The sequence below is a fragment of the Lissotriton helveticus genome, chromosome 6 (assembly GCF_964261635.1).
Source record: "Lissotriton helveticus chromosome 6, aLisHel1.1, whole genome shotgun sequence".
Classification (NCBI taxonomy): Eukaryota; Metazoa; Chordata; class Amphibia; order Caudata; family Salamandridae; genus Lissotriton; species Lissotriton helveticus.
This window is the reverse complement of record NC_136067.1, coordinates 1,279,849,651-1,279,877,456: the sequence shown is the minus strand read 5'-3', so window position 1 is coordinate 1,279,877,456 and position 27,806 is coordinate 1,279,849,651. Positions and strand designations below refer to the sequence as shown.

Sequence of the window (27,806 nt, the reverse complement as noted above, 5' to 3'; positions counted from 1 at the left end):
AGATCTCCAAGGGCCTGAGTAGAGCTGGCTCCCTGTTAAGAAGTCCCAGGAACAAAAGGACTTCACCCCCAGCTTCCCCCCTGAACTCTACTGAGAGAGTTTCTGTCCTTCCTAGAGTGCTTGGTCCAGTTGTGGTGCCTCTGGAAGTTGTACCTGTTGTTGGGAAGCTGTACAAGAAAAAACTAAAGACAATCTGCAAAGTTTCACGCACCGCTCACTTGCGGAGCGCATCCCCGTCAGTGCGAGGAAATTCCCGCCACCACGAAGATCGAGCTTGTCGCAGCCCCTGTTGCCGCTGCAAGAACTGACGCATCCTTCGCTTGCGGAACGCATCGCTCCGGTGCGGAAAGAGTACCATCGCTGCGAGTATCGTCGCAGAGCTTGTCGTCACTGGGTGAGATCGTCGCACCCCTTGCTTGCGGACCGCATCACGTCGATGCTAGTCATCGCAGAGCCATCGCATCGAGGGGCCGCGAGAGGAGATCGACGCTGCGCATCGCCGCCGCACCTGAGATCGTCACCATCCCGAAAATTGTCGCATCGTACCGTTGCGAGACGCTTTCTACAAAACCTGCGCACCGGAATTTATACAAGGTATCGCATCCCTCCCCATACAGACCGGAATCACCGCAACACGCCCGCTGCGTCCAGCAGGGTTGTCGCATCGCCTCCCCAGGGTCTCAGGAGTGATGAATCACTTGTTTTTCAACGCTGCAGCTTTCCCTTGGAACTTTTGTCGCATCTAAAGGTACTTTTGGCTAAAACGTGACAAAACTGTGGATTATTTTAAAGCAACCTTAATAACTCTTTTGAAATCATATCCTTGAACTGTGTATGTTGGATTTTTGTCGTTTTGGTCTTGTTTCGTTTAGATTAAATAATTCTATTTTTTCTAAACTGGTGTAGAGTCTATTTGTGGTGTTTTCACTGTATTACTGTGAGTGTTGGTAAAAATACTTAACACATTGCCTTTGATAAGCCTGTCTGCTCGTGCCAAGCTACCAAGGGGATGAGCAGGGTTTATCCAAAGAGTGTATCCCCCTTACCCTGACTAGAGGCCAGGGTCCCTATTTGTCACAAATACCTACCTGTGTCAACTAGAGACCCCGAAATCTAACAGTGTCTCTCTGAATTCTTGAGTTGCATGAGTTCTGTTGAAGGCGATATGTAGATTTCGAATCCGAGGTGCACTTTAATGTTGGGAGTGAGCCGTGAAAGAAATGGGCTACATTCCCGAGGCTTCATTTCTGACACATTTCACTGAGGATCGCCGTAGGCGAATGAGTCTGGGGCGGATCTCAGTCACTGGGTGCATGGTGCCTTGAGCCTCCTGCGTTTTTTAAGCATCACAGTATTAAATTCTGTGTTACTGGCGAGATGCCTTCACTTCACGTCTCTTTCTGTCGATGTTTTATCATTTGCATGATTTCAAAAACACAGGTTTAAAGCAAAATCCGTGCACAGCGAACGCGAATCCACCCACGCAGCAGAAAGAAGACATCAAGCGAGTAACCCAGACTACTCTGATCCTGACTACTTTGACCCTGACTACTGTGACCACCTCAAAGCTAGCTGCAGACAGTCCCCTGACACCACATCACTGACAGGCACAGAGGCACATGTGCAATAATCTACACATCACACAACAAAGCGCCAAGAGGTGAAGGAATGGCATGTTACACTTGGCATATATATTAGCCAATAGTGCTTGCAATACAAAAACATGATGGCGCTTACTATTAGCCACAAACATACAGATCTTCAACTGCTCCATCACCCCGAACTACAGCTCGAAGTGGCGGCTCAGCCAGTTAAGCACTCGCTGCTGACATCTGGCGAGACCAGCGCATCACATGTGCACAACCCAGCCTTTCAATCTTCCGAGATCGGCATATGGCGTGTTATAAATCTGGGCTTATACGACACTTGCAGACCTCACAAACTGGACTAAGAGGCGCTATAGGAAAGGTTATTGTTTTATAAAGTGCTGAATTCACTGCCCAAGGAGGACAAGAGAAAGCCTTGAAGTGCTTCCCTTGTGGCACGTGGCGCTTTACATATTTATTTATTTATAAAGTTTTATATAGGTTTGTTGTGTTACAAGTTAAATCAGATACAAGAGCATAGTAATGTACAGTACACATAAACAGCGTTATGCATTCCGCATAAGGCCTCCTGGAACCGAATTTCAAGAGTCCTACAGAAATGGCCCCCCACTAGGCATCATACAAGCATCCACATTTGCATAAAATACAAACATAAGGCCGCCAATCAAAATTCTGCAGTAAAAACAAAAGGACGAGGAGCTAAGGCTCCCCTCAACCCAGCCTGGAACGGCACCCACCCCAGAGACAGAAAACCTCAGAGCACCCATCTTCAGAAAGGCCTTGGAAAACAAGGGGTGTACTGCAGATGAAACTTTGCACTGGTCCAGAAATACAGTGGATGGTTTTCCACCACGCATGCTGCTTGTGCAAAGGGGACGCTGCTTGTGCAAAGGGGACGGCTCCTCGTACGGTGGCAGCACCAATATAAATATAATTAAAATGGATTAGTTCTACAATAGCTGTTTTTACATGGTACAAAGTGGCAAAATACGCTCTCCCCTTCGAAACATGAAATACCACTATGTGTTCACCCAGCCCTTCATTTAGCACTCAGTGTCCTCGTAGTGAAAATTAGTCTGTTCTATTGGTTTTAAGGGGTTATTCAAAGACTAGGATGTCCATTTGAATGTATCTGTCACTCTTTTAAAATAAAATATAATGCAATGGTTACACATATTTTCCTTGTAGTTAAAACCATTTTGTACCTTTTATGTACATTTTTCTGTAATATAGAAGAGAGGGAAATGTATTTGCTCCCATTCCTTTCCCGGCAAAATCGTGCGAACTCCGTTTCCCTGTTAAATGCACCAGTGAAAATTTGGCATTATATGAAGGTCGCCATGGCTAGCCCGGTTGCGACTGAAGAAGAGCCTCACAGGTCGTCCCTTAGTAAATGTTGGAGCTGTCGATTGTTGCGGCAGCGGGTTACGTCTTCCGACCATGGCGAAGGGGGCCGCCGTGGGACCAGTCACGCAGAAGATGTTTAGTCTCTGTGAGTAGGAGGGGACTGTTAACATGGGTAGGCGGGAGGATGGGATGGACCTATCTGTCAACCTGATGGCTGTAATGAGGGTGAGACTCGATGTTCAAGAAGAAGTGAACAAAGAAACACTTTTTGGAGTAATGTTAATAACAAGCGCTCACAGCCGCGGTTGTGACGTAGACTTTTCTCTTTTACAGACGGCCCACTTGGACGGGCTCGTCTGCTTTCCTTCTGAAGTAAAAGGTTTCTTATTTTTATGGGGCCATGTGCTTGGCCCCATAAAGATAAGAAACCTTTCATGGCAGAAGGAAGGCAGACAAGCCCGTCCAAGTGGGCCGTCTGTAAAAGAGAAAAGTCCACGTCACAAAAAGCTCTTTCCCAATGGCTGGTCACCGTTTAGCATAAACGGTGATGCCAGCCAATAGGAAAGAGGGATGGGGCTTAAAGCCCTTTACTGAAAGCCCTCTAAATCATTAAATCTCACCAGCGCAACTGCGCATGTGCGCAGCCCATGCCAGCCGAGACCTAAAAAAGGGATGGTTGTACACTAACACTAGTTTATTGCACTTGCATCAATAAGGACAGGGGGACGTCCGTGTATGAGCATTTTTGATATGTTCTTTTATTTGGTGTAATGTCAGATGTAGTCAGGAGACAGAATTTTTTTTTCTTTTGAATTTTTTTTATTATGCGTATGCGTAAATTTACAACAAGCTGCTCACCAGTTAAACCTGATATTAGCATGCTTCTCAACACAGACTGATCCACTTGAAGATGCATAAAATCCGTTACATTAAATTTACACCGCGGCGTGTAAAATCTCATTGTGTTTCAATCACTAATGTCAATTTCTGACTCTTACGGAGGTGGTGCACAGATACTCCCCCTGAAATCGTTCCACTTTCCCCACACCGCTTCCATTTCTTCGGGCACCCTCTATGTATATATACTGCCTTCTCTGCCACCATTGCTCCGTCCATATCATTACACCATTCACGATGTGTGGGAGTCGCATGCATTCCCCAGTATTTTGCAATATTGCGTTTTTTAAACGTTATACCTAATGTTGCCCAGTCTTGAGCCGGGTAGGCTCCCAGATATTAAGGATACACCTCTTGGGCTCTGGCGTTACCGTGACCCCACTAACTTCGGAGATGGTATGCATAAGTGAGCCCCAGTATGTCATCTTTGGGCATTCCCACAGCGTATGAGGGAAAGTGCCGACCCCCCCGCACCGCCTGAGACAAAGTGGGTCAGTAGCGTTCCCCATCTTATGTATCGTTAGCCTCATGTAGTCGATTCAGTGAAGTATATTTACCAGCACCAGCTTCAATTTGGAGGGTAGCGCCACCACCCACGGGGACGTGAGTGCCTCCTGCCAATCTGTGTCATCCAGCTCACCTATATCAGCTTGACATTTTTCTCTAAAAGTTTGTGTGGGGTGTGGTTGGTTATTAATAATTTTACGATAGGTTAGGGAAATGGCTTTCTTGTCCATGTATTCTGTAAGGAGCCAGTCCTCAAACGGGGAGGCCTCTGGGAGTACAGTACTCGATGGGACAGCTGCTTTAAGAGCATGTTTGATCTGAGTGTAGCGGCAAATTTCGGAAGGTGCCATCTCATACTTATCTTGGAACTGGGTAAATGTGATGACCTCTTCCATACACCAGAGATCTCCTACTCTTGATATTCCTATTAGGACCCATTGTTTGAAGCCCTTACTACTGCTAAGCCTACCCAGCCTTTGGGTTTCCCAGAGCGGAGTCAGTTGTGTTATGAAACCATCCCAGCCTAGTTTTTTGTGTGTCATATACCATATTTGCACTGTGTGTGCAGTGGGCCCCATAAGGGTGTTTTTCCGGGACTTATTACGGTGCCCTCATGACTCCTCCCTAGGAGGCAGAATGAATGGATCTAACATAGATACACTCTTTAAGAAGACACTGCTTACTGTTGTTGATTAGTGGCTTTGTCCGCTTGTAAATTCTGAACACCCCCCTATAATCTATCACAAGAAAGGCCTTAGCAGCCTAAATTCCTATGGCAATATCTCTGGGAGCAAAGTATGCAATATCAACAAGCATTGGAAATGCAATAGGTCTCGCATTAGAAAAGTTGGAGTTATTGGTCTTGTAAATGACATATTTTATTTATTTGTTGGTTTTTAAAATTGCTAAATTGATGGCTTTGTCATTTACAATGCCAATAGTTATAACTTTCGCGAATGTGACACCTATAGCATTTGGAATGCAACATGTTTTGTATTTACGTCACTTAGATGGCAGCTCTGGTCATTAGGCCACATCTCTAGAGAGCAGGAGAGTGCAGCAGGGGAGAGAAGCACAGCAATGCAATAGGTCTCGCATTAGGAAAGTTTGAGCTATTGGTATTGTAAAGGACACATTTTTTATTTATGTGCTTGTTTTGAAAATAGCGAAATTAATAGCTTTGTTATTTACAATGCCAATAGTTTTATCTTTCGCAAATGTGACACCTATTGTAACACAATATGTGTTGTGAGGGTGAGTGAGGGTGAGGGGTTGAGGGTGAGTGAGGGTGAGGGGTTGAGGGTGAGGGTGAGTGAGGGTGAGGGGTTGAGGGTGAGGGGTTGAGGGTGAGGGGTTGAGGGTGAGTGAGGGTGGGTGAGGGGTTGAGGGTGAGTGAGGGTGAGGGTGAGTGAGGGTGAGGGTGAGTGAGGGTGAGGGTGAGTGAGGGTGAGGGGTTGAGGGTGGGTGAGGGTGAGTGAGGGTGAGGGGTTGAGGGTGAGTGAGGGTGAGGGTGAGTGAGGGTGAGGGTGGGTGAGGGGTTGAGGGTGAGTGAGGGTGAGGGTGGGTGAGGGTGAGGGTGAGGGTGAGTGAGGGTGAGGGGTTGAGGGTGAGTGAGAGTGAGGGTGAGTGAGGGGTTGAGGGTGAGGGGTTGAGGGTGAGTGAGGGTGAGGGTGAGGGGTTGAGGGTGAGTGAGGGTGAGGGGTTGAGGGTGAGTGAGGGTGAGTGAGGGTGAGGGGTTGAGGGTGAGTGAGGGTGAGGGTGAGTGAGGGTGGGTGAGGGTGAGTGAGGGTGGGTGAGGGTGGGTGAGGGTGAGTGAGGGTGAGTGAGGGGTTGAGGGTGAGTGAGGGTGAGGGTGAGTGAGGGTGAGGGTGAGTGAGGGTGAGGGTGAGTGAGGGTGAGGGGTTGAGGGTGAGTGAGGGTGAGTGAGGGTGAGGGTGAGTGAGGGTGAGGGGTTAAGGGTGAGGGGTTGAGGGTGAGGGAGGGTGAGGGTGAGTGAGGGTGAGGGTGAGGGTGAGTGAGGGTGAGGGGTTGAGGGTGAGTGAGGGTGAGGGTGAGTGAGGGTGAGGGTGAGTGAGGGTGAGGGGTTGAGGGTGAGTGAGGGTGAGGGTGAGTGAGGGTGAGGGTGAGTGAGGGTGAGGGTGAGTGAGGGTGAGGGTGAGTGAGGGTGGGTGAGGGTGGGTGAGGGTGAGTGAGGGGTTGAGGGTGAGTAAATGTAAATGTAAATGTAAATGTAGGCTCATTTATACCGCGCTAACAATCGCTCCAGGGAGCATCTCGGCGCCAATAGGTGGACAACCAGGTGTAACAGTTGCCTCACTGCTTTAAGGAGACCAAGACCGGAGTCACACTAATGCTCTGGCAGTCGAGTCTGGAAGGTTGTAAATCCAGGTTTTCAGTTGTTTGCGGAAATCAGATTCCTTATCCAGTGCTCTTAGTGGTGGGGGGAGGGCATTCCAAGCTTTAGCACCCAATACCGCTAGGGATTTACCCCCACGGGTTTTAAGTCTGAACCCTGGAATGGTCAAAAGATTGGCATTTGAGGACCGTAGTGCTCGTGTTGGGCAATATTTTACAAATTTTTTCCTAAGGTATAGAGGGCCTAAGTTATGTACAGCACGAAAGGTAATTGTCAGTACTTTGTGCAGGACCCTTTTGGTTATAGGCAGCCAGTGTAGTAAATTAAGGGCTTTGGTTGCAGAGGTTTTTCTTGGCCATTTCAAAACTAGCCTTGCCGCCGCATGCTGTACCATCTGGAGTTTATGGGTGACCACCTTGTTGGTACCAGCATACAGGCTGTTGCAATAGTCAATACGAGAAGTAACTAGTGCAACCGTGACTGTTTTCCTTGCTTCGAGGGGCAGCAAGTCAAAGAACTTCTTGAGCAGTTTTATCACCCCGAAGCAAGTGCCTGCCACTTTAGACGCCTGATGTTTAAAGGATAAATCGGCGTCAAACTGTACCCCAAGGTTGCGGGCCGAGGAAGTAGTGTGAGGTGGTATGTCTGTCATCTCGGGCCACCACAGTCTGGGGATAAATTCGTTTTTTGGGCCTATAGGCATGATCTCGGTCTTGCCTGTGTTGCATTTTAGGTGGTTTTTCCGCATCCACTCAAAGGTGGCTGTTAGACAGCACTTAAGTTTCTCCTCCCAGACCTGGTTGTCTTTGTCCATAACCAGGATCAGCTGAGTATCGTCGGCATATGCTATCACAGCTATGCCGTAGGAGGATATCAGCTGTATCAGAGGTGCGGTATAGACATTGAATAATGTCGGACTCAAGCTGGAACCTTGAGGTACTCCCGTTGATAGTGACTTTTCACTGGAACAGAAATCCCCCAAGGTCACCACTTGTCTCCTGTCACTAAGAAAATTTTGTGAGTGAGGGGTTGAGGGTGAGTGAGGGTGAGGGTGGGTGAGGGTGAGGGTGAGTGAGGGTGAGGGGTTGAGGGTGAGTGAGGGTGAGTGAGGGTGAGGGTGAGTGAGGGTGAGTGAGGGTGAGGGTGAGGGGTTGAGGGTGAGGGGTTGAGGGTGAGTGAGGGTGAGGGTGAGTGAGGGTGAGGGGTTGAGGGTGAGGGGTTGAGGGTGAGTGAGGGTGAGGGGTTGAGGGTGAGTGAGGGTGAGGGTGAGTGAGGGTGAGGGGTTGAGGGTGAGTGAGGGTGAGGGTGAGTGAGGGTGAGTGAGGGTGAGGGGTTGAGGGTGAGTGAGGGTGAGTGAGAGTGAGGGTGAGTGAGGGTGAGTGAGAGTGAGGGTGAGTGAGGGGTTGAGGGTGAGTGAGGGTGAGGGGTTGAGGGTGAGTGAGGGTGAGGGGTTGAGGGCGGGTGAGGGTGAGGGGTTGAGGGTGAGTGAGGGTGAGGGTGAGTGAGGGTGAGTGAGGGTGAGGGAGGGTGAGGGAGGGTGAGGGTGAGGGAGGGTGAGGGGTTGAGGGTGAGTGAGGGTGAGGGGTTGAGGGTGAGTGAGGGTGAGTGAGGGTGAGGGGTTGAGGGTGAGTGAGGGTGAGGGTGAGTGAGGGTGAGTGAGGGTGAGGGTGAGGGGTTGAGGGTGAGTGAGGGTGAGGGTGGGTGAGGGTGAGGGGTTGAGGGTGAGTGAGGTTGAGGGTGAGTGAGGGTGAGGGTGAGTGAGGGTGAGGGGTTGAGGGTGAGTGAGGGTGAGGGTGAGTGAGGGTGAGGGTGAGTGAGGGTGAGGGGTTGAGGGTGAGTGAGGGTGAGGGGTTGAGGGTGAGTGAGGGTGAGGGTGAGGGGTTGAGGGTGAGTGAGGGTGAGGGGTTGAGGGTGAGTGAGGGTGAGGGTGAGTGAGGGTGAGTGAGGGTGAGTGAGGGTGAGGGTGAGTGAGGGTGAGGGTGATGGTGAGTGAGGGTGAGTGAGGGTGAGGGGTTGAGGGTGGGTGAGGGGTTGAGGGAGGGTGAGGGTGAGGGGTTGAGGGTGAGTGAGGGTGAGGGTGAGTGAGGGTGAGGGGTTGAGGGTGAGTGAGGGTGAGGGTGAGTGAGGGTGAGGGGTTGAGGGTGAGTGAGGGTGAGTGAGAGTGAGGGTGAGTGAGGGGTTGAGGGTGAGGGGTTGAGGGTGAGTGAGGGTGAGGGGTTGAGGGTGGGTGAGGGGTTGAGGGTGAGTGAGGGTGAGGGTGAGTGAGGGTGAGTGAGGGTGAGGGGTTGAGGGTGAGTGAGGGTGAGGGTGAGTGAGGGTGAGTGAGGGTGAGGGTGAGGGTGAGTGAGGGTGAGTGAGGGTGAGGGTGAGTGAGGGTGAGGGTGAGTGAGGGTGAGGGTGAGTGAGGGTGAGGGGTTGAGGGTGATTGAGGGTGAGGGTGAGTGAGGGTGAGGGTGAGGGGTTGAGGGTGAGTGAGGGTGAGGGTGAGTGAGGGTGAGTGAGGGTGAGGGTGAGTGAGGGTGAGGGTGAGTGAGGGTGAGGGTGAGGGTGAGTGAGGGTGAGTGAGGGTGAGGGGTTGAGGGAGGGTGAGGGGTTGAGGGTGAGTGAGGGTGAGGGGTTGAGGGTGAGTGAGGGTGAGTGAGGGTGAGGGGTTGAGGGTGAGTGAGGGTGAGGGTGAGTGAGGGTGAGGGTGGGTGAGGGGTTGAGGGTGAGTGAGGGTGAGTGAGAGTGAGGGTGAGTGAGGGTGAGTGAGGGGTTGAGGGTGAGGGGTTGAGGGTGAGTGAGGGTGAGGGGTTGAGGGTGGGTGAGGGGTTGAGGGTGAGTGAGGGTGAGGGTGAGTGAGGGTGAGGGTGAGTGAGGGTGAGGGGTTGAGGGAGGTTGAGGGTGAGTGAGGGTGAGGGTGAGTGAGTGTGAGGGTGAGTGAGGGTGAGGGTGAGTGAGGGTGAGTGAGGGTGAGTGAGGGTGAGGGTGAGTGAGGGTGAGGGGTTGAGGGTGAGTGAGGGTGAGGGTGAGTGAGGGTGAGTGAGGGTGAGGGGTTGAGGGTGAGTGAGGGGTTGAGGGTGAGTGAGGGTGAGGGTGGGTGAGGGGTTGAGGGTGAGTGAGGGTGAGTGAGGGTGAGGGGTTGAGGGTGAGTGAGGGTGAGGGGTTGAGGGTGAGTGAGGTAACCTGGCATGGTAACCTGAAAAAAAGTGGGTGTGAGCCATGTGAAGGGGTCTGCGGTGAGCGCGAGACCCGAAAAGGCAGAAGTGGGGAAGGAGAGGCTGCGGGTAAGGGTATGCACGAAAGTAAAATGTGCACAAATAGGGCCATGCGGTGGGCGAACAAAGCAGAAGCGTCTGGCAGGATGGTGGTGCCGGAATAAGCTGTGCACATGTCAGGCCATGCTTCGAGTAACTTATAGAGATGCGGCTGACAGGATAGTAGGGTTGAGAGCAAAAGCGCCGAAGGGGCGCCTGTGTATATGCTGCTAATAATTAAAAAATGCATATGAGAACTGTATTATCGCATATGATGGAAAAGATATCTCACCTGAAAGAAAAACAAGAAAGGAAACAAGACGGAGGGCATTGCTGTGGGGAGGGGGGGGAGGAGAAATGCGACAGGGCGGGCAGGGGAGGGGGCGGAGCGGGGAGAGCGGCATGAGGGTGCGAAGCAGCCGGGGCCTTTGAAGTGAAGCTAAGCTTCACTTCAAAGGTGTGGGAGGACTGCGGCTGAGGGAACAGACGGCGATTTGGTGCTGTGCACGCGCATTTTAGGTCAATGCGCTTGCGCATTGACCTAAAAGCCACGGGCACAGCACCAAATCGCCACAGTTAGGTAAACTTTGTTTAACCCCTTCGACGCTCATGACGAGCTGGGCTCGTCATGGCGTAGCCTCCTCGCACGCTCATGACGAGCCCAGCTCGTCACGTAAAGTGCGATTCCGCAAAACCCAGCGTACGGGCGGAATTCCGCCCGCACGCATGCGGTTAAAGCCCTATAGTCTCGCTTCTCTCAATGCGCATGCGCATTGATAGGTCACGAGACCTAAAAATGGCCAAAAGAGCATGGTTGGCTGTGATGTGGCATCGCTTCATTGTTTCATTTTTCAACTTTTCATAGCCAGAGCGACACCATGCAGCTTACTTTGTCCCACAAATCTCTAGTCATATCTAGGAAAATAAATCTAAAGAAGAGTAGACCATTTTCTTCTCATTTATTTATTTTCTTCCATTGTCAACCTATCTTAAGTACTCTGCATGTATTCTCCGACATAAATGACTCAATATAGTCTGCTAGGGCGCAACCTTTTCTAATATAGAATAAGGTCGACACATACAACTATACAAACCCTTTGGCATTTGGTGCCTAGATATCCTCTGGTTCATTGTCATGTCCATAAAATCAATGTAAAGTGAAGAACAAAGGTAAAACGGTCCTCTCAATATTAAAAGGCACATCTTATGTCTAGTTGCTGATGGCTTAGCTCGCCAGAAATCCTCAAGTAATGTAAGGTAACTGGATAGCTTTCAAAATCTATTTGTGTACAGGAGTTGCAGCTTTCATCTCTGATGATTTTGGAATCACTGCTATTGAAATTAAGCCTTTTGTGGACTTTTGAGATGGAGTCAAGATAGGACAATAGAGTAATGCAGTTCTTTTAAGAAATTAGTCCACAATGTGGGAGGTTTGCTCTCTTGCTTTGCTACAAATAGGATCAGATATATTACTTTGTTTTGAAACATATTTTCCAAGGGGAAGTTTCATCATTTCTCTAGAGACAAATTCCTGACATGTATCTTCAAAAGCATAACCCACGCAAAAAGTGTGTGGTTTGAAAAGGAGCTGCTAAAGGAAAAGAGCAAGAACCTCTTTCTTACTACAGCCGAGATACAATATGAAAGGGGAACATTTAAATGGTGATAGCTAGAAGAGAAGAAATGGAAGAAAAAAACCTTGCTTTGCAATAGTCTATGTCCATATTAATTGTTGAAAGGAGCCAGGTAACCCTATGGAAGTTCTGCATTAGATAGAAAACATGATGTTGGGTCTACCCCATCTAAAAATCAACTAGCCCTTAACTTGGAAATATTTCACCAAGTGATAGTAGTGGCTCCACAAAAGGAAATTACCGCACAATCAAAACACGAATATACTCTGTGTACTGCAAAAAGTAATGTGTGAAATAGTTCTTGTAAATTGAGGTGCTATATTAGTTCAGAATATTTAAGAGTGAGAGGTACCCCTTAGCTTTATCAAGAGAAATGAGGTTCAAATACCTGAAAACAAAGCGATCCCCTTGATCTAATTTAAGTTCTGGCCGAAATTCAACACATTTAAAAACAATTACTATGCAACCTAATACAATGTAAAAAATACTTTTATTCCAAGAACGGGCTGTTCTGGTACAATAAAAACACAATATAATATGCATCATACAGTAAAATAAAAAAACAAAAATTTGTTTCTTATTAAACACAAAAGTTTACACTTAAAAACAAACTAATTCATCCTAATTATGACCCGCATAATTAAAAATAGACAGAAACGTGTAAGACATGGAACTTGTTCAATACAATTGGACATCTGCCTTCCTGTATTACCACTTTGTTTTATACATAGATATAATCTATATTACAACAACAGTGTTGGATTCCCAGATTGTACTAGAAAAATGCGTCGACACGTTTTGATATATACAACTTATTACACCATCTTTATCAAGACTTTTCAATATTTTTCTGTCATATACGAGGGGTCAACAATTTTCTCCCGTTGCTGCTAGTTACTCTGGGAGTTATTTTTGACTGTTCCTCAAAAGATCTACCGTATTCAACGTTCATAAAAAAAAAAAAAATCCCGAGGCTCTTTGGCAAGACAGCTCAGTGCTCTGAATGAAGGTGGTTTTGGTTGGAACCTCAGCGATCAGTTCCCAATGCTAAGTTGGTTCCCTCTGTTTATTTTATAACTTTTATGCATCGATTCTTATATAATTCTTTAACTAAAAAGCGTTTCAATAATTCAGCTAGTTTCCTGGTTAAAATACAATGCAGTCAAGTAATCTCGATAGATCTCAGGAAGGTAATTTTATACTGCCTCGGCGAGGCGTCTCACAGGGGATTCCGCGTATTGTTGCCATCTTGATAAAGATGGTGTAACAAGTTGTATCCATCGAAACGCGTTGACGCATTTTTCTACTACACTCTGGGAATCCAACACTGTTGTTGTAATATAGATTGTATCTATGTATAAAACAAAGTGGTAATACAGGAAGGCAGATGTACAATTGTATTGAACAAGTCCCATGTCTTACACGTTTCTGTCTATTTTTAATTATGCGGGTCATAATTAGGATGTATTAGTTTGGTTTTAAGTGTATACTTTTGTGTTTTATAAGAAACACATTTTTTATTTTTTTTATTTTACTGTATGATGCATATTATATTGTGTGCTTTTAATGTACCAGAACAGCCCGTTCTTGGAATAAAAGTATTTTTTATATTGTATTTGGTTGCATAGTAATTGTTTTTAAATGTGTTGAATTTCGGCCAGAACTTAAATTAGATCAAGGGGATCGCTATATTAGTTCAGCCACCCTACTACCAGAAGGTGCTATTAGCATATCTTGAAAAATATGCTCAAACCATGAAATAATAGAACCCTATGACAGCACTCTCAAAAGTAAACCGAAAAGACCATTAAGGCCTCGGATAATTAAAGGCAGAATATGCAATTATACAAAGTATTACAAATACTCCATTTTAGATCAAATTGTGAGGCAGGCCTCAACTTGGAAGGGGGTGCAGAAGAAGTTCCGCAATTTTGGGAGAGGTAAGAAGAAGAAAGGAAAAACATATGTTGACCTCAAAACAGAGATAGCAGTTTTTTCCTGGCTTGGAGCCTATGGCCAGATTATGACACAGTAGAAAAGTCTCAGCAAGTAGGGGGTTGTACCAGTAGCTTAGCCAGAAGCTGCCTAGCACATGGCAGATGAGAAACAATCAGTATCTAAAAGGGAAGATTACAATTAGCTAATGGATGTGGTCATTAATGAAGTACATGCTCCCTATGCTACTCATGTAAATTAAATTACAAGGCCAACAAGAAATGTTTTAATTGAGACAAAGTAGGTATAGAGTATGTACACATTTGCTTCAGCTGCTAGTTCTTCACTCAACTTTCCACACAATCATAGGCCATTGTTGAATAGCCATTAAAACATCCATTTCTGTTTGCTAAAAGATATAGAAGATAGATTTGTCAACTTCCAGTGTTCATACACACTTACAAAAATCAGTCAAACTGCTTGATCTGGCAGCCTCCATGAACAAGACAAGGAAGGCACAGGTTAAAATTCAAATGTAAACAAAGAATCATAGCTGACCTGGCTGCAGATAGCTGCTCTCCTCTGAAATGCTAAGGTCAATTGTACGTGACAGGACTGCAACAAAACCTTCCTTGAACTCTTCAAAATTAACCTGCAGGAATATTAAAATGAGATATAAGTATTAAAATGTTATTCTTACAGTATCAGGTCTCCAAAACACACCTGTAAATTGTTTGTGACTACAGTTTGTGCCTGTGTTATTTCACGCAGTCTTTATTGGAGGCTTTTTGGAGTACTTCCAACCAAGCATGTTAAAAAAGGATTATAAAATATGCTTAATACTTAGAACTCACACATGTTCAGTTTCATTTTATTATTAGTTTATTAGTTAAACAAAAACCATAAACATACGCACACATAAAAATCATACAAAATAAATTAATTGTGCGGGCATTAGAGGATTTAAAATCAAGAACCATGCTGTATTCACCTGGGTAGGCATAAGCAGTTTTAAGTCAAGAACCATGCTGTATTAACCTGCCTAGGCACAAAATCTATCAATGGTGCATTGTCCATGCAGCTCAGTATACTAAGCAGGGGAACATTAACAGTTTATTATCATTCACCATCCTATATCCTGTAGATGAGAGCAGGAAAATCAAGCTGAAAGTAACTTTTGGGATCATCATACGGCAAATTGTGCAAAGGAGCATAGACAGTTTAAAGCGTAGGCCATCCTATGTCAACCTGGCTATGCGCAGGCAGCTCGTTCATAAAGTGCATTTTGTAAACATCAATGAGGTACTATTACAAAAGAGCATAAGTCGTTTAAAGTCATATGAGATAATACATCACCCGCATTCCTGTGGCTGGGTGCAAGAAAATCATACAGAGGTGCATTGTGCAACCATCATTTGACATATTGTACAAAGGAGCATGAACAATTTAAATTCATAGACCGTCCTATGTCAAAATGACTAGACACAAGCAGGTCGTTCAAAAAGTGCATTATGCAAACATCAACAGAGTACTGTGCGAAAGAGCATTAACAATTTAAAGTGATGGATCATCCTATATCAACCTTCCTATGGACAAGAAGATTGTACAGACATCAACAGAAATACAGATCAAATAAACACAAGTATTGAATCCTTCCTCGTTGATACTCCATAGTGCTTTGTTTATACTAACCAATGCTGAGCACCCAACCAAAGACGGGATAGGGGACGGGGTCACTCAATCCCATCTCCTAGCAGCCCCTCCATGTAACCCTTTCACAACAACACTGGGATAGAAGTCAATAATTTTCTTTTTCGCCCCCTTTCAACCCATCATTGAATCGTAACCTACTAAAATCCAATTGGGGTGTACCCTTCTCTAAGTCATAGAACCTACCTTTATTTAGAATGATTTTATCTGAGGATTAAAAATTGCTAGACATTGCACCAGTTCAGCATAAGGTTCTGTGGGTTTAAAGCCTCTATGACAGCCGATCTACAGGTTCTTACTTCCAAGGCTAAAAACTCTTTACGCAGCAGAGTCCTTCAGCAAGTTGGGCCAAACGCAATGTATATGCATGAATGATTCTTTTGTCTGATGACACAAGCGACATAATGAATCCTCTGACTGGGACTTCTTCTACCACTTGGGTATAAAGTCAAAGGTTGGCAAGAAACCAAATCACAATAAATTCCCTCTTGGTGGACGATGACAGAGCTGCCTCAAAATAGGGTTGTTCCTTGATGATATTGTAAAAGTTTATTACTAGCCAAACATGCTCTTGTTTTGCCAATGTACCGTTATCCTCCAGGCGTCTTTGCTGCAGTATGCAATTGTTCAAAGTTTTCTTGAGGGTATAATCGCATGTGTTCGGTTGCCATATATCTGCAATACCAAGTTTCTCTATACTTCTCTGCAGATACTTGGGAAATTGAGCTTTCCCCTTTGCAGATTTAACTCCACCCAAGCAAGATGTGCCAATGTACCTTCAAGGCACTCCGCAATCTATGGCAACAATTGATAAAAGCCCCATGTCAGGTTAATGATTGTTTTATCAAAGAAAATTCAAGCCTTACTTGGGATTGGGAAGCGGACTTTGGTAGCTGAAACATTAGTTGTAGGTTCGTATTACAAGTTTCTCCAGAAAATCAGCATCTTCACCCAGCAGTATTTCACCTCCCTATGATACAGTTGGAATCCATTTTGATTTTAACACGGTTATCAGAGCCTACAGATTGTGCCCCCACGGGCTTTTCCTCAAATGAGAAAAAGCAAAAATGAACGCAACTGATTTTGCTGTAACGGCTTTTTTGTGCAGCAAAGGAGCCCCCTAGTCCAATGTAAACCCTAGGTATGTTTAGGTTACGGTTTCATCTGTGTTGTAACCATCACACCCTCCAGATCGCGAAATCTGCAGTTTTGTAATAATGCAGCGATTTTAATAAATTGTCCGCGAAATCCGACCCCTTCTATTGGCCCGGTGGCTCTCGCCATGGAGCCAATAGTAGGAGGGCTCCTCGGCTCCTCACAGCAGGCAGGTGAGGTGGTGCTTATTTACACCCCATACCTGCCCTGCTGATGCTGCTTCTTCTGCCTTCTCACCTGGATCCGAAAAAGAGAAAAAAGACCTTGCAAACACAAATGCTGCATAGCTGCCGAGTTTTCAAATCACAGCTGTTTTTTTCTTGTTCTTGCTTTCATGTACGCGTTTAGACTTGCACGTTCTTCCCGCCACATGCCTTTCAGTTTCAAAAGTCAAAAAGTCAAAAGTCAAAAAGTTTTTATTTGTTACGGTACTCTATTGAGGACCACAAATTTGATAAAATATAATAAAAAACAATAAAATTTCATACAATTAATACATTTTCAGCGAAATTTTCAGAAACTTAAAAATTCTATAACAGACGTATTCATTAGGTGGATTTTTACATAGTGTTAAGAAGTCCTTAGTGTTAGCAATTCTACAAGATCGGAAGATGGGTTCTATACATGTTAACCTTGCATTTACAATTTTCTCGTTTGGACAAATAAAAAGAAGGTGTGCCAAATCCTGTATGCCCCCTTGACAGAGGGTGCATTCCACAGCTCTATCCGGACTCCACGAAGAACTAAAAGTTAATACTGGGAGTATACCTAGACGCAGCATCAAGATCACTCGCCTTGCACCGTGTACCAGAGTGTATCCTAAATACAACTGTTTTTGTTTGTATTCCTGAGAGTCTGCATAGGTCCTGTACACAGATAGTTTTTTACAATGCTTATGGTCAAGCTCATAGCTCAATTTGGGCGAGAAGTTCTTTAAGAAGAGTTTTAGTTGTGCCGGCGTCCAGGTTGACAAAATTTCCAGACTAAGTTTCGCAAGCTGGAATGCATCTTCCATGTTTTTAAAAAAGGTAAAGTGAGCAGAATCTTTTTTAAATGTCTCAACTTTTAACAAGTTTCTCAAAGTTCCTTCTTTTGAATGCAGTAAATTATAAGCCCACCTGATGATGCTTGTTATTGAAGTGGCATATGCACTCGTGATGGAACATTCTATTCTCAATGCCTGTACCGGTGTAGATGTGGAAACTTTCATTAGTTTTTTTAATATTTTGCCTTCTTGTTGGTCCATATATACCCATTGTTTTGTAAGGATATATTCTGAGGCATATGACATAAGTGGTGGAATCTTCGCTTTATAGACTTGTAATAGTGCAAAGAAGTGTCTGTTCCCAGCAGCTGAGTATAAACGTGACAGGGCCCCAGCATGCAGGTCCGCCTTCTTTTTAAGATGTTCTATTTGTTTGGTGTTATTCAAATTATTTGAAAAAATTCTCCCAAGATATGTATACTCCTTTACCTGCTCTAATTTTTTCCCTCCTAGCTTCCATTCGTACCTTACACATTTCTTCTTTTTTGAAAATACAACCACTTTGGTTTTATTTATGTTTGGGATGAGATAATTTTTCCTCGAGTAATTATGTAGGATATCTATGAGATTCTGGAGTCCAAACGGAGTGAGGTCAAAGAGGACAATATCATCCGCATACATCAGTGTGTGTATGCACTCAGTGGCAATCTTTGGAGGAGTGCATGATCCTAATTGAAGTTCGGCAGGTAAATCACTTATATACAAGGAGAATAAAATTGGAGCCAAAAGACACCCTTGCTTCAGGCCATTAAATGTCAGTATTTTCTTCGTCAGGCCCTTATCGCGCCCCATTTGAACCCGACACCAGGTATTGCTGTGTAAGTTCACTATGAGTTGTAATAGTGATTCTGAAATGCCCATCCTTCTTAATTTTGACCACAGTGTCGGTCTATCGACTCGGTCAAAGGCCGTCGAATAGTCGATGAACGCTGTATAAATTGGTTGTTTTTTCCCCAATGTATATTTATCTAAAATTGTCTGGAAGATCGCTATATTATCTGTAACCGAATGATTCGGGCGAAATCCAGACTGAAACATCGGGATGTGTCCATTTGTGAATGCCCAATCTTTCAATCTGTCCAGGATTTCTGCTGCAAATATCTTCCCAGCCGCGTCCATAAGTGCTATTTGCCTGTAATTTCCTGGTATAGATTTTTCCCCTTTCTTGTAAATCGGGATAATTATGCTTCCCTTCCAGGAGTTTGGCATTTTGCCGGTGTCGAATATATAATTAAAAAGCGGTGAAAGCACCAGACCCCATTTTTTCCGATCAAGTTGGTAGATTTTGATAGGGATTTGATCGGGGCCAGAAGCGCCCGTGCTTCTTGCTGTTTTTATATTCATAGCGATAGATACTGACGAAGTTTTATTGATCTTAAACTCATTTGTTTCCATTGATCGGTCTTCTGCCTTTCCTACCTTATTAAACTGATTTGGTCTGTACAACTCACTGAGGTATGTATCCCAATCTTCCTCTGAGACTGGAGTTGCTTCTAGCTTTTTTTTTGTTCCAGTAAATTTCGCAATCAAGGACCAGTATTTGCGTTGATTTTTTTGCTTGGCTGCCAGTTGGATATCAATCCAGTTAGAGTCCTGTTTCATTTTTTTCTGCTTGGTTTTTTCTCTCCGTATTTGATTCTTTAATCTATTAATTTCCGTTTTTATTTCAGGCGAGAAGTTCAAATACTGGGCTCGGATCAGCCTGTTAAGTTGTTTTATATTTGGTTGATTCCAATTTTTGTTTTTACTGTTACGTTTTCTTTTTAACTGTGTATCTGTTTGTAGTTTATTTTGCAAGGCCAGCTTAAGTTTGTCGATGATAAGTTCAAAATTCTCTATAGGATCATCTGAGTAGGTAATAGTCAGTAATTGAGTGTGAAAAAATAGAGTACTCAAATGGTCTAAATTTTCAATGCTCCAGTATAAACAGCGCTTTTTTGCACTTACTTCCGTATTTGGTTTATAAAATATTGACTGGTTCTGAAAGGAGGTCAAGACATTCCAGTTAGTTGTTAAATATAGTAGTGCATGGTCGCTTTCCTCATTGAATTGAATCGAGAGTTGGGTAAATTGTTCTTTCTCTCCAGTCCCACATATAAAGTAATCAAGGATAGAGGGACATCCATTTCCCCGTCTCGTGTAAGATGCCGGTCTATCTCCGTTGGTATTACCATTTAAGATTGTTCCATTCAGTATCGGAAGAGTTGATAAAAGTGAGCGTCCTCTCTTATCCGATTTGACTCCTTTCGGTAACTCTGGGAGAGATGTTTCCAACGATTCCTCTTTGAATAAGAGTGCCCATTTCTTGAGTTCACTATTTGAAATTTTAGCATTTAGATCTCCCATGATGATGTATGGTATGTGGAGATGGTCTTCTATAATATGCAAGATAGTCTCCATCAGATGGTCAAACAGCGAATCATAATTACAATTAGGAGGCACATAAATATTAAAGAGTAGTATTTTTTCTTTCGTGGGTGATGATTGAGGTTTAAGTGATATCCTTATACATTGCAGATTCTCAGTGTTCGTATTTATTATTACTTGTGACCAGGAGTATTCTTCTTTAAGTAAAAAGGCCAGACCTCCCTTGGCATGTCCTCTTTTTGATTTTTTTGCCGGTGTTTCATGGACATAATACCCTTTTTGTTTGAAGGGATCAGTCGACCATGTTTCCTGCAAGGCTATAATGTCTGGGGAATCCTTAATTGCAATTTTCATTTTTTTAACAGATTTCCCTGCCAAATTCCAAGTTAATAACAACAGTCCTTTGCTAAACCTGATGCTGTTGCGGTTTATCCAATTTTTTGCTATTTAGAGTCTCTGATAGCCATGCCCAGGATGTTATAGGGTTCTCGGTGTCACTTGTTTTTGGTTCCCAAGACCAAACTGACCTCTCACCATGCTTTACTTGTATTTGGAGTGTGTCCTTTCTGTTGTTATTTAATACACCTTCTCCCTTTTCGAAACCATAGTCATCATTTCTTCTCTGAATTTGTCCATTTATGCAATTAATTTGTGCATTAGTTTTGAAGTCGGGTACTGAATATACATCGTAACCATTTCTGTGGAGAATTTCCTTCTCTCTAATGATTATTCTAGGAAGAACTGGAGAAAAAAAGGATACCTGTGCTATTTTATTGTTATCTTTCTTTGGAAAAAGTACCAGGTCGATTTCTTTACTTGTAATAGAGTTCAAAGATGAAATTTCTTGCAAAAGGTTAATTATTCTGCTGCGATTGAGAGGCATTTTGTCTGTTGGAAACAGTTCTTCTATTATGATAAGTTTTGATGAGACTTTTTCCCAGTGTTGAGATTGCACTTCATCCAATTTATTGATGACCATAGACTTGTGCACAGGTGATCGATATTCTGTCATCGGCCGATATTCTTCTGCTTTTGGATTCAATATGTTCACCAGTGGAATTATTGCTTGAGTTGTATTATTAATTAATTGAGAACTCTCAGAACTTGATGGCATGGATTTTTTAAATGTAAGTTTAATCCCTTTTTTCTTCTGTATTCTTCTCAAAGACTTTCTTCTCCTTTTCTTACCCTTTGCTTTTTCCCGCTCATTACTTTTTCCAATCTTTTCTGTCTGACTAGGCTCCTGATCAGTAATAACTCCTGATGACACTAGTTGTGTATCCCAAGTTATACGATCTGAGTTGTTACTATTTTCTTTACTAGAGAAGATGGGATAGATCTTATTATTTTTACCGCTGGTAGCTTCCTGTTCTTCTTTAAACAATTTTTTGAGTGAGTAGGTAATAGGATGTTGTTTCTTGTTTTTTATTTCTTTAGTTTTGGTCTCAATTATTACCACATCGGTTGTTTGGGTGCTTACTTCCAGTTGATTTAGATTTTTTATCCCATTAGAAAGACAGTCTTCTATTAGAGAGTTTTTACCTGATTCATGGTCGTTGGGAATTATTTTGGATAAATCTTTTTTCCTTTTTTGTTCAACCAAAAATTTTAGGATTCCTATTTGAACATCTAGTGTATCATCAGAATTGGCCAAAATTTGTCCAAGATGGGTAAGTACTGATTCTAGAATTTCCTGCAGTGAAAATAATGCTTTTGACAAAGGAGGAGCACTGTTTTCAGATTTTAAATTAAGATTTGTAAAGTTAGAGTCAATGGAATTAGCACAGTTGAAGAAGAATTTAGGTGATTTTTCCGGTGAACTGGTGAATGGCTGATTTTGACTGAGTAATATTTCTGATTTTTCATGTTCTCCTTTCATGCTGTTATTTACAGATAGCTCCAAAATTTGCACATTGTCTTGTAGTTTTGTCGGTGTCATAGACTTTATTTGAGATATATCTATGGGCGATGTTTGGCATTCTACAGGAGAAGGAGTTTTTACCGAGCTGTTCTCTGTAATTAGGAAGTCTTGTTCATGATGTCTCTGAACAGAGGAGAGAGACATTTCATGCTGTACCCTATCCATGATGAGGTCTGACTTATCTTGTTCTTCTGATGTAAATACAAGTGAATGATTTTTTGAGGAAAGAGTAGAAAAATATTTATTTATAGCTGGAGTATAAGATAATAGTCCCGGTTTCATTGATTTATCAGTTGATTTCCTAACAGCTGCGTCGGTACCCATACGTCTCATGTAAATTGTACGTGAGCGTAATTGTTTTAATGCCCTCATATTGGGGCAGAGTGTTCGTAGTTAATTGTGGTCGTCTCAATTGATTGACAGATATTTAAATCAAATAAAAAATATTTTAGTGTGAATAAGAGAATTTTGTTTTTATTTTCCAGTACTTATACTTATATTACAATATAAGATCCTTAGTTGTTCGTCAACTCAAAGGAAAGAACAGGGAATGTAAATCTGGCTTACCTAGATTATGGTGTAGCGCGACCTATTCACAATATAAATGATCATAAATCCCTAATGCAGATGTTAGAGGGATAGACCGTCCCGTCCCCGGACGGCCACAGACGGCCCGCCCTTTGTCCGGGCTTAGTCCCGGCCTTGGTCCCGCGCGCGTCCCGCGCCGCGGGATGTGATTCTGTTTTTGTACGTTTCGTTGGTGGGCGTGGCCGTGGGCGTGTCGCCTGGGGGAAGAGGAACCAGCTGACCCCAGCTGGGGTTTCTGGACCTCGCAGTCCCCCGGGCTAAGCGCGCTGAGATAGATTACGCTGGGCTCAACCCTTCTGACTCCAGCTGGGAGCGGTTGACTGAGCTTGCAGATTGCAGCTCACGCTCACACCAGCGAGTCAAGGGGAGCCAGTCCACAAAGCAGCGCTGACAGGAGACGCCAACCCAGGCACAGCGAAAACGGGATACAGGCAATAAACAAGTCTAGAAATCCCGCTCCAGGCACAAATATGCAGCAACTTTCCAAGTCCTTATCTCGGTGAGTGGCGCCCGCGAAGCGGGTGTCACGAATCTTTATCCTTCTCGTTGGTGGGCGTGGCCGTGGGCGTGTCGCCTGGGGGAAGAGGAACCAGCTGACCCCAGCTGGGGTTTCTGGACCTCGCAGTCCCCCGGGCTAAGCGCGCTGAGATAGATTACGCTGGGCTCAACCCTTCTGACTCCAGCTGGGAGCGGTTGACTGAGCTTGCAGATTGCAGCTCACGCTCACACCAGCGAGTCAAGGGGAGCCAGTCCACAAAGCAGCGCTGACAGGAGACGCCAACCCAGGCACAGCGAAAACGGGATACAGGCAATAAACAAGTCTAGAAATCCCGCTCCAGGCACAAATATGCAGCAACTTTCCAAGTCCTTATCTCGGTGAGTGGCCTTTCAGTTTCACTTTTATCTAAGTCCACCCAGTCACTCTCCAGGCCCCTGGCATAAGGAGGGGCTGTTGCTGCTCTTGGGCTTCCGCCCTGCAGGGATTGTGGACCTTGGCGGTCCCTCTGCCCCTGTTGTGTTTCCTCGTCGCCACTGCATGTGCTTTCCAGCAGGCACATTATCCCTCTGCGCTACTTTATGAGCAGACAGAACTGACACTACACACAATTCCGATCTCTCACCAGTAGTAACAATCAGCAGAGTTGTGTTGACATTGTTGAACACATCGCCCCCACCAAAGCCAGCACCAGGTGCAGCTGCACCAGTCGCATGTCCCTTAAGCCGGCCCTGGGTTTAAGCACACACTGTACACTCTGCGCACAGCGACTCTCGCAGCACCAGGTACTAAAACCCCCTGCTGCTTCCAAACAAAGGGGCATCACTAGTAGTCATATCTCGTAGAGGTGGCCTAAAGCTCGGCTCTGGCTCAGCTCGAGGTATTCTTAGAACCTCGAGCCCATAACGAGCCGAGCTTTATTGTGGCTGCTGTCTCCCTCCCTGTACCTGGGATGTGGTGTTACAGCCCGATCTGCTGTTTTAGGAACTCGGGAACCCGGTTCCAGTCACAGTTTTGGCTCAAACTCTTGCGATTCTGGGCAAATTCCCTAATTTCCTGATGCCTTGAACAATGCATGTGACCTTGTGCGATGTCCTGTCCCAGCCCCCCGTCCAGTCTCAGCCCCCCCCCCCGCCCACCCTTCCTCCCCCTCCTGTCCCAGCAGCTTGAGCTACAGCAGCAACTGCAGGTTCTTGTTCTTATTATAAATACCTTGTTTTATTTAGTTGGATTCCGCTCCAAGCAGGCCGAGGTTCTGTTTTTCCCCACATGAAAGTTGTTCTCAAGTGAAAATGCAATAAAATCTTTAGCTGTGGGTGATGGTGTTTCTCACTGAAAGTATATTCATCTCATATGCCTCAGTCTCAAAAAAGACACACTTCTTTTATATTGGTTTCTTCTCAAACAAACACCATGTTCCCCTATACTATATGTATTTCAAGAACATTGGACACAAATGTGATAATGTTTGTATAAAATTGCCTTTTTCAATGTAATATGAAGTGAGAACCAGACATAATTGAAAGTTTACTTAAAACCATGCAAATTGCTATTAAAATCTGACAAGTTTTGTAGTAAATTGCACACATTGTTGGTTTTATTAAATATATGTTACTGTTCTGCGTACAAGTTAAAAGGGTAGTTTCGTTAGATCAAAACTGTTGCATGTTTTCACTTGAACTACTCTGACATTACAAGGTGCTTCAAGACTGTAAATAAACCAAATATACATAGCTTCATGTTGTTAAATAACTCAAAAACGAAGATATCTGTGTTTGTTGTCGGAAAAACTGCCAAATAAAAAGCCGCAAAATTCGTGCTAAATTTCCATATTTGTGCCGCTAAATTTCCACATTTGTGCCGCTAAATTTGCTAATCCATGCCGCTATATCCTGGGGGGTAGTCTGATTAAGGCGGCATTTCCCCTTTTTTAGAAATTTGGCGCTTTCAGGGAATAACTTTGATCTTTTTGAGATTGATTTCACACTGGTTGTTAAGAGTCCCCAGCAAGCCTAGTAATCAGTCTTTGCCAGCCTCCTCGGGTATTGCTTAACAGGAGCAGATCATCTGCATATAGGATATTACACATCTGTTGACCGCTTAGACTCGGCGCATGCGACACCACATCAGCAAGAGATGGCGAGAGATCCGAGATGAATAGGTTGAACAACAGTCGTGCCAATACACATCTCTGCTTCAATCCAAGGGAGGTGGCAACTTTTCTGGACAGGCGAACCCCATCCCCTACCTTGATCGATACCCAGGGTTTGGTATATAGCAGCAAGTTCGCCCTGAGCACCTTTTGTGGGATTCCCCAATGGCGTAGCTTCTTCCACAGCATATTTTGAGGGAAGTGGTCAAAGGTGGCTTTAAAATCCACAAAACCCATGAACAGAGGTCTACAGGTATCACTTGGCCTTTTCACTATGAGGCTCTCTGCCATGAGGTTGGAAGTATCCTTGCTTTTTAGTAAACCCAGTTTTATTCATTGGCAACCTCCTTGCCTTCATCCCCCACTCCAGTAGGTCTTGCAATAGTAGCGTTGAGAAATATTTGAGATCTACATCAAGCAGGAATATCAATCGATAGTTATTTAGGGTTGCAGTTGCCCTCCCCTTTAAAAAAGGGTAGCATAACAAAGCCTCTACAACTTTCCGGAATGCCTTCCATCAGCAATATGGGATTGAACATCAAGATCAGAAACCTGCTTAGATTGTAACATTTTGTTTCAGAAGGGCTGGCGGTATGCCATTGGAAACGGTTGTGCTGTTAGTACATAAGTTCTCAATAACTTCTACCAAAGACATCGTTGGATGTTCTAAGATGTCTGGGCCCATGTTGCTGTTACTCTCCAGAAGTGCCATATCAGATGGACCCACATGATGCCCCATGCAGAAGCGTCCCGGACTGCGACCCGGGGCAGGAGGAGCATCTATACATCCCTTATAGTGTGCTTTTAAGAAGTTCCCCTTTCTTCTGCACTTACATTAGCGTTATTTGTCAAGCTCATTAATTAGTTTCCAGAAATTCCAGTGATCATTTTATCTGGAGGAGTAGCTTAGCTCACAATGCTTCAGGGCTTCCTTTTTTTGTGCAGCCATACCTCTTTTTCTAAGCTCTTGTCACCTATTAGGTCTGTTGCAATTGAGTTTGCATGTGTGACAGCCTCAAGGATTTGATACTTACCTTAAATATACGAATTGAATTCTGTTTCGGTGTGTTTCCTTTTCTCTCATGCACAGTATTGCTATGTGCATCATAAATAAGTTCTCTTCTTTCTACACTAGAAAGCAGTTCTCAAAGTAATTGTTGATAACCCAACAGAACCATTTGTTTTATTGAATAGTTTGAATCCAGTGGCACAGCAAGAAAGGGACCCACGGCTTGGCATACTAGGGATATGGAATTCCTATAGTCCAACGCCCAGGACATATTGTTTGAGGTCAAGGGCAATACGTTTTCATGTGTATTCTGTCCTTGGGACGAGTAGGCCCAACCCACTGCAGCACAAACCCTTTGGCTGCCAGTTTGCAGTACCACATTAGGGATCAGGAAAGGGCGCTGTCTGCTGTCAAGGTAATATTTTTGTCCAAATGCCAAATTTGTTCAAACTTGTATTTATGGTTCATTAATTGAAAGCCTTTATTATTTAGGGCGAGAGCTCGAAGTAAATGTTGTAAGCTCTGACTGCACTACTGACAGTGGTTTCAGTATAACTATGTGTACACACGTTTTCAACGTTTAGCAATATGAGCATAAGTATAATGCTCCCAGAATGCTCTCTGATTTGATGCAAATATTTGCAGAAGCTTGAAAGCAAGATTGATGATTCTTTGCTTTCAAAATAAAATGTTCATTAAAAAATGAAAGTAGGGGGCGTGGCCAAGATGGTGGCGGAGTAGGACGTGTTTCGTGTCCCCTCCGGCCCCAGGCCCGTAAAAGCATTGAGTAGCACGGTCCCCGGAGCTCTTTCTGGGCAGTTGGTTGACCGGGCGACCCAGCGAAGCGGTAGCCGACGGCGGTGAGAGCCCTGAAGGCGCGGAAGCCCGCCTTTGCGCTCGTGTCAGGAGAGTTGCCGGGCCGGTGAGGAGCCGAGCCTGAAGCGGCGAGGGAGGCGGCGGCGTGCGGAGGCTGCCCGGGGGCTCCCGGCGTAGAGAGTGTGAGGACCTGCGATCGTCCCTTCGCTGAGTGGCACTGCGGGAGACGTGCGGTGGCGCGAGGGAGCCCCGCAGGATCCGGGCTCCCGGTTCCCCCGGAGGGGGCGGAGCCTTCTATCTGAGAGCGCCCGGGGCCGCGGTGCGGCTAGCTTCCTACCTGAGGCCGTGGTCCGAGGCCTAGCGGGGGGAGCATCTGGTGCGGCTCCTCGGGCTGCCGCATCGGAGTGGCCCTGGATTGTGCTTTGCCGCGGCTTTCCCGCAGCTGGGGGGGAGCGACCCGACCCCCGGAGGGATCTGAGCACCTGGTATGCGGCAGTGCATGTGGCAGTGACTGCGGAGGCTGCCGGACGGAATCTGACTGTGGGGCTGGCAGGATCGTTGGCTGGGGCCGGCAGCTGAGACTGGAAGCAGCCTGAGGACCTAGTCTACCAGGGGAGTGCGTGGCTGCGGGGGAGCATTGAAACGAGCTACGAGGGCGGCCGCGGTGACGGCTGATTGAGGGGCCGGGGGTTACTGCTGGGACTTGCTGGCAACACCCGGGCGGACTCCATTTTGGCTGGATTCCCCTCCCCCCCCTCGCCCCACGAGGCTAGCACGGAGACGCCGGCATACTGAGGATCAGTCTGTATTTCTTATTGACCCCTGGACCCTGGCTGCACGGTGGGTGAGCTGTTACCGCACCCTGGCTATTGGTGTCGGCCCGGAGCGTCTGTGGGACTTGGCTGCTCCCGGGGCCTGGGCGGGAGCGTTGCCTGGACGTCTCTCTTACTGGCACTAGGAGCTGCGACTGGTGATCTAGTGGGGCTGCCTGGCCTGCCCTCCGCTCTGCTACGGAACACTGTCCGGTC

At 45.3% G+C, this 27,806-nt stretch overlaps 1 protein-coding gene across 3 annotated transcripts in view; it reads right to left on the bottom strand.

Moving 5' to 3' along the window:
* Positions 1-27,806, bottom strand: part of NINL (ninein like) — a 425,470-nt gene that overhangs the window by 264,703 nt on the left and 132,961 nt on the right. For all 3 annotated transcript variants that reach the window (XM_078649025.1, XM_078649026.1, XM_078649027.1), the window contains exon 3: positions 14,078-14,171. In XM_078649025.1, coding sequence (XP_078505151.1) covers positions 14,078-14,171 — 94 coding nt within the window. The remainder of the gene's footprint in view (positions 1-14,077; positions 14,172-27,806) is intronic.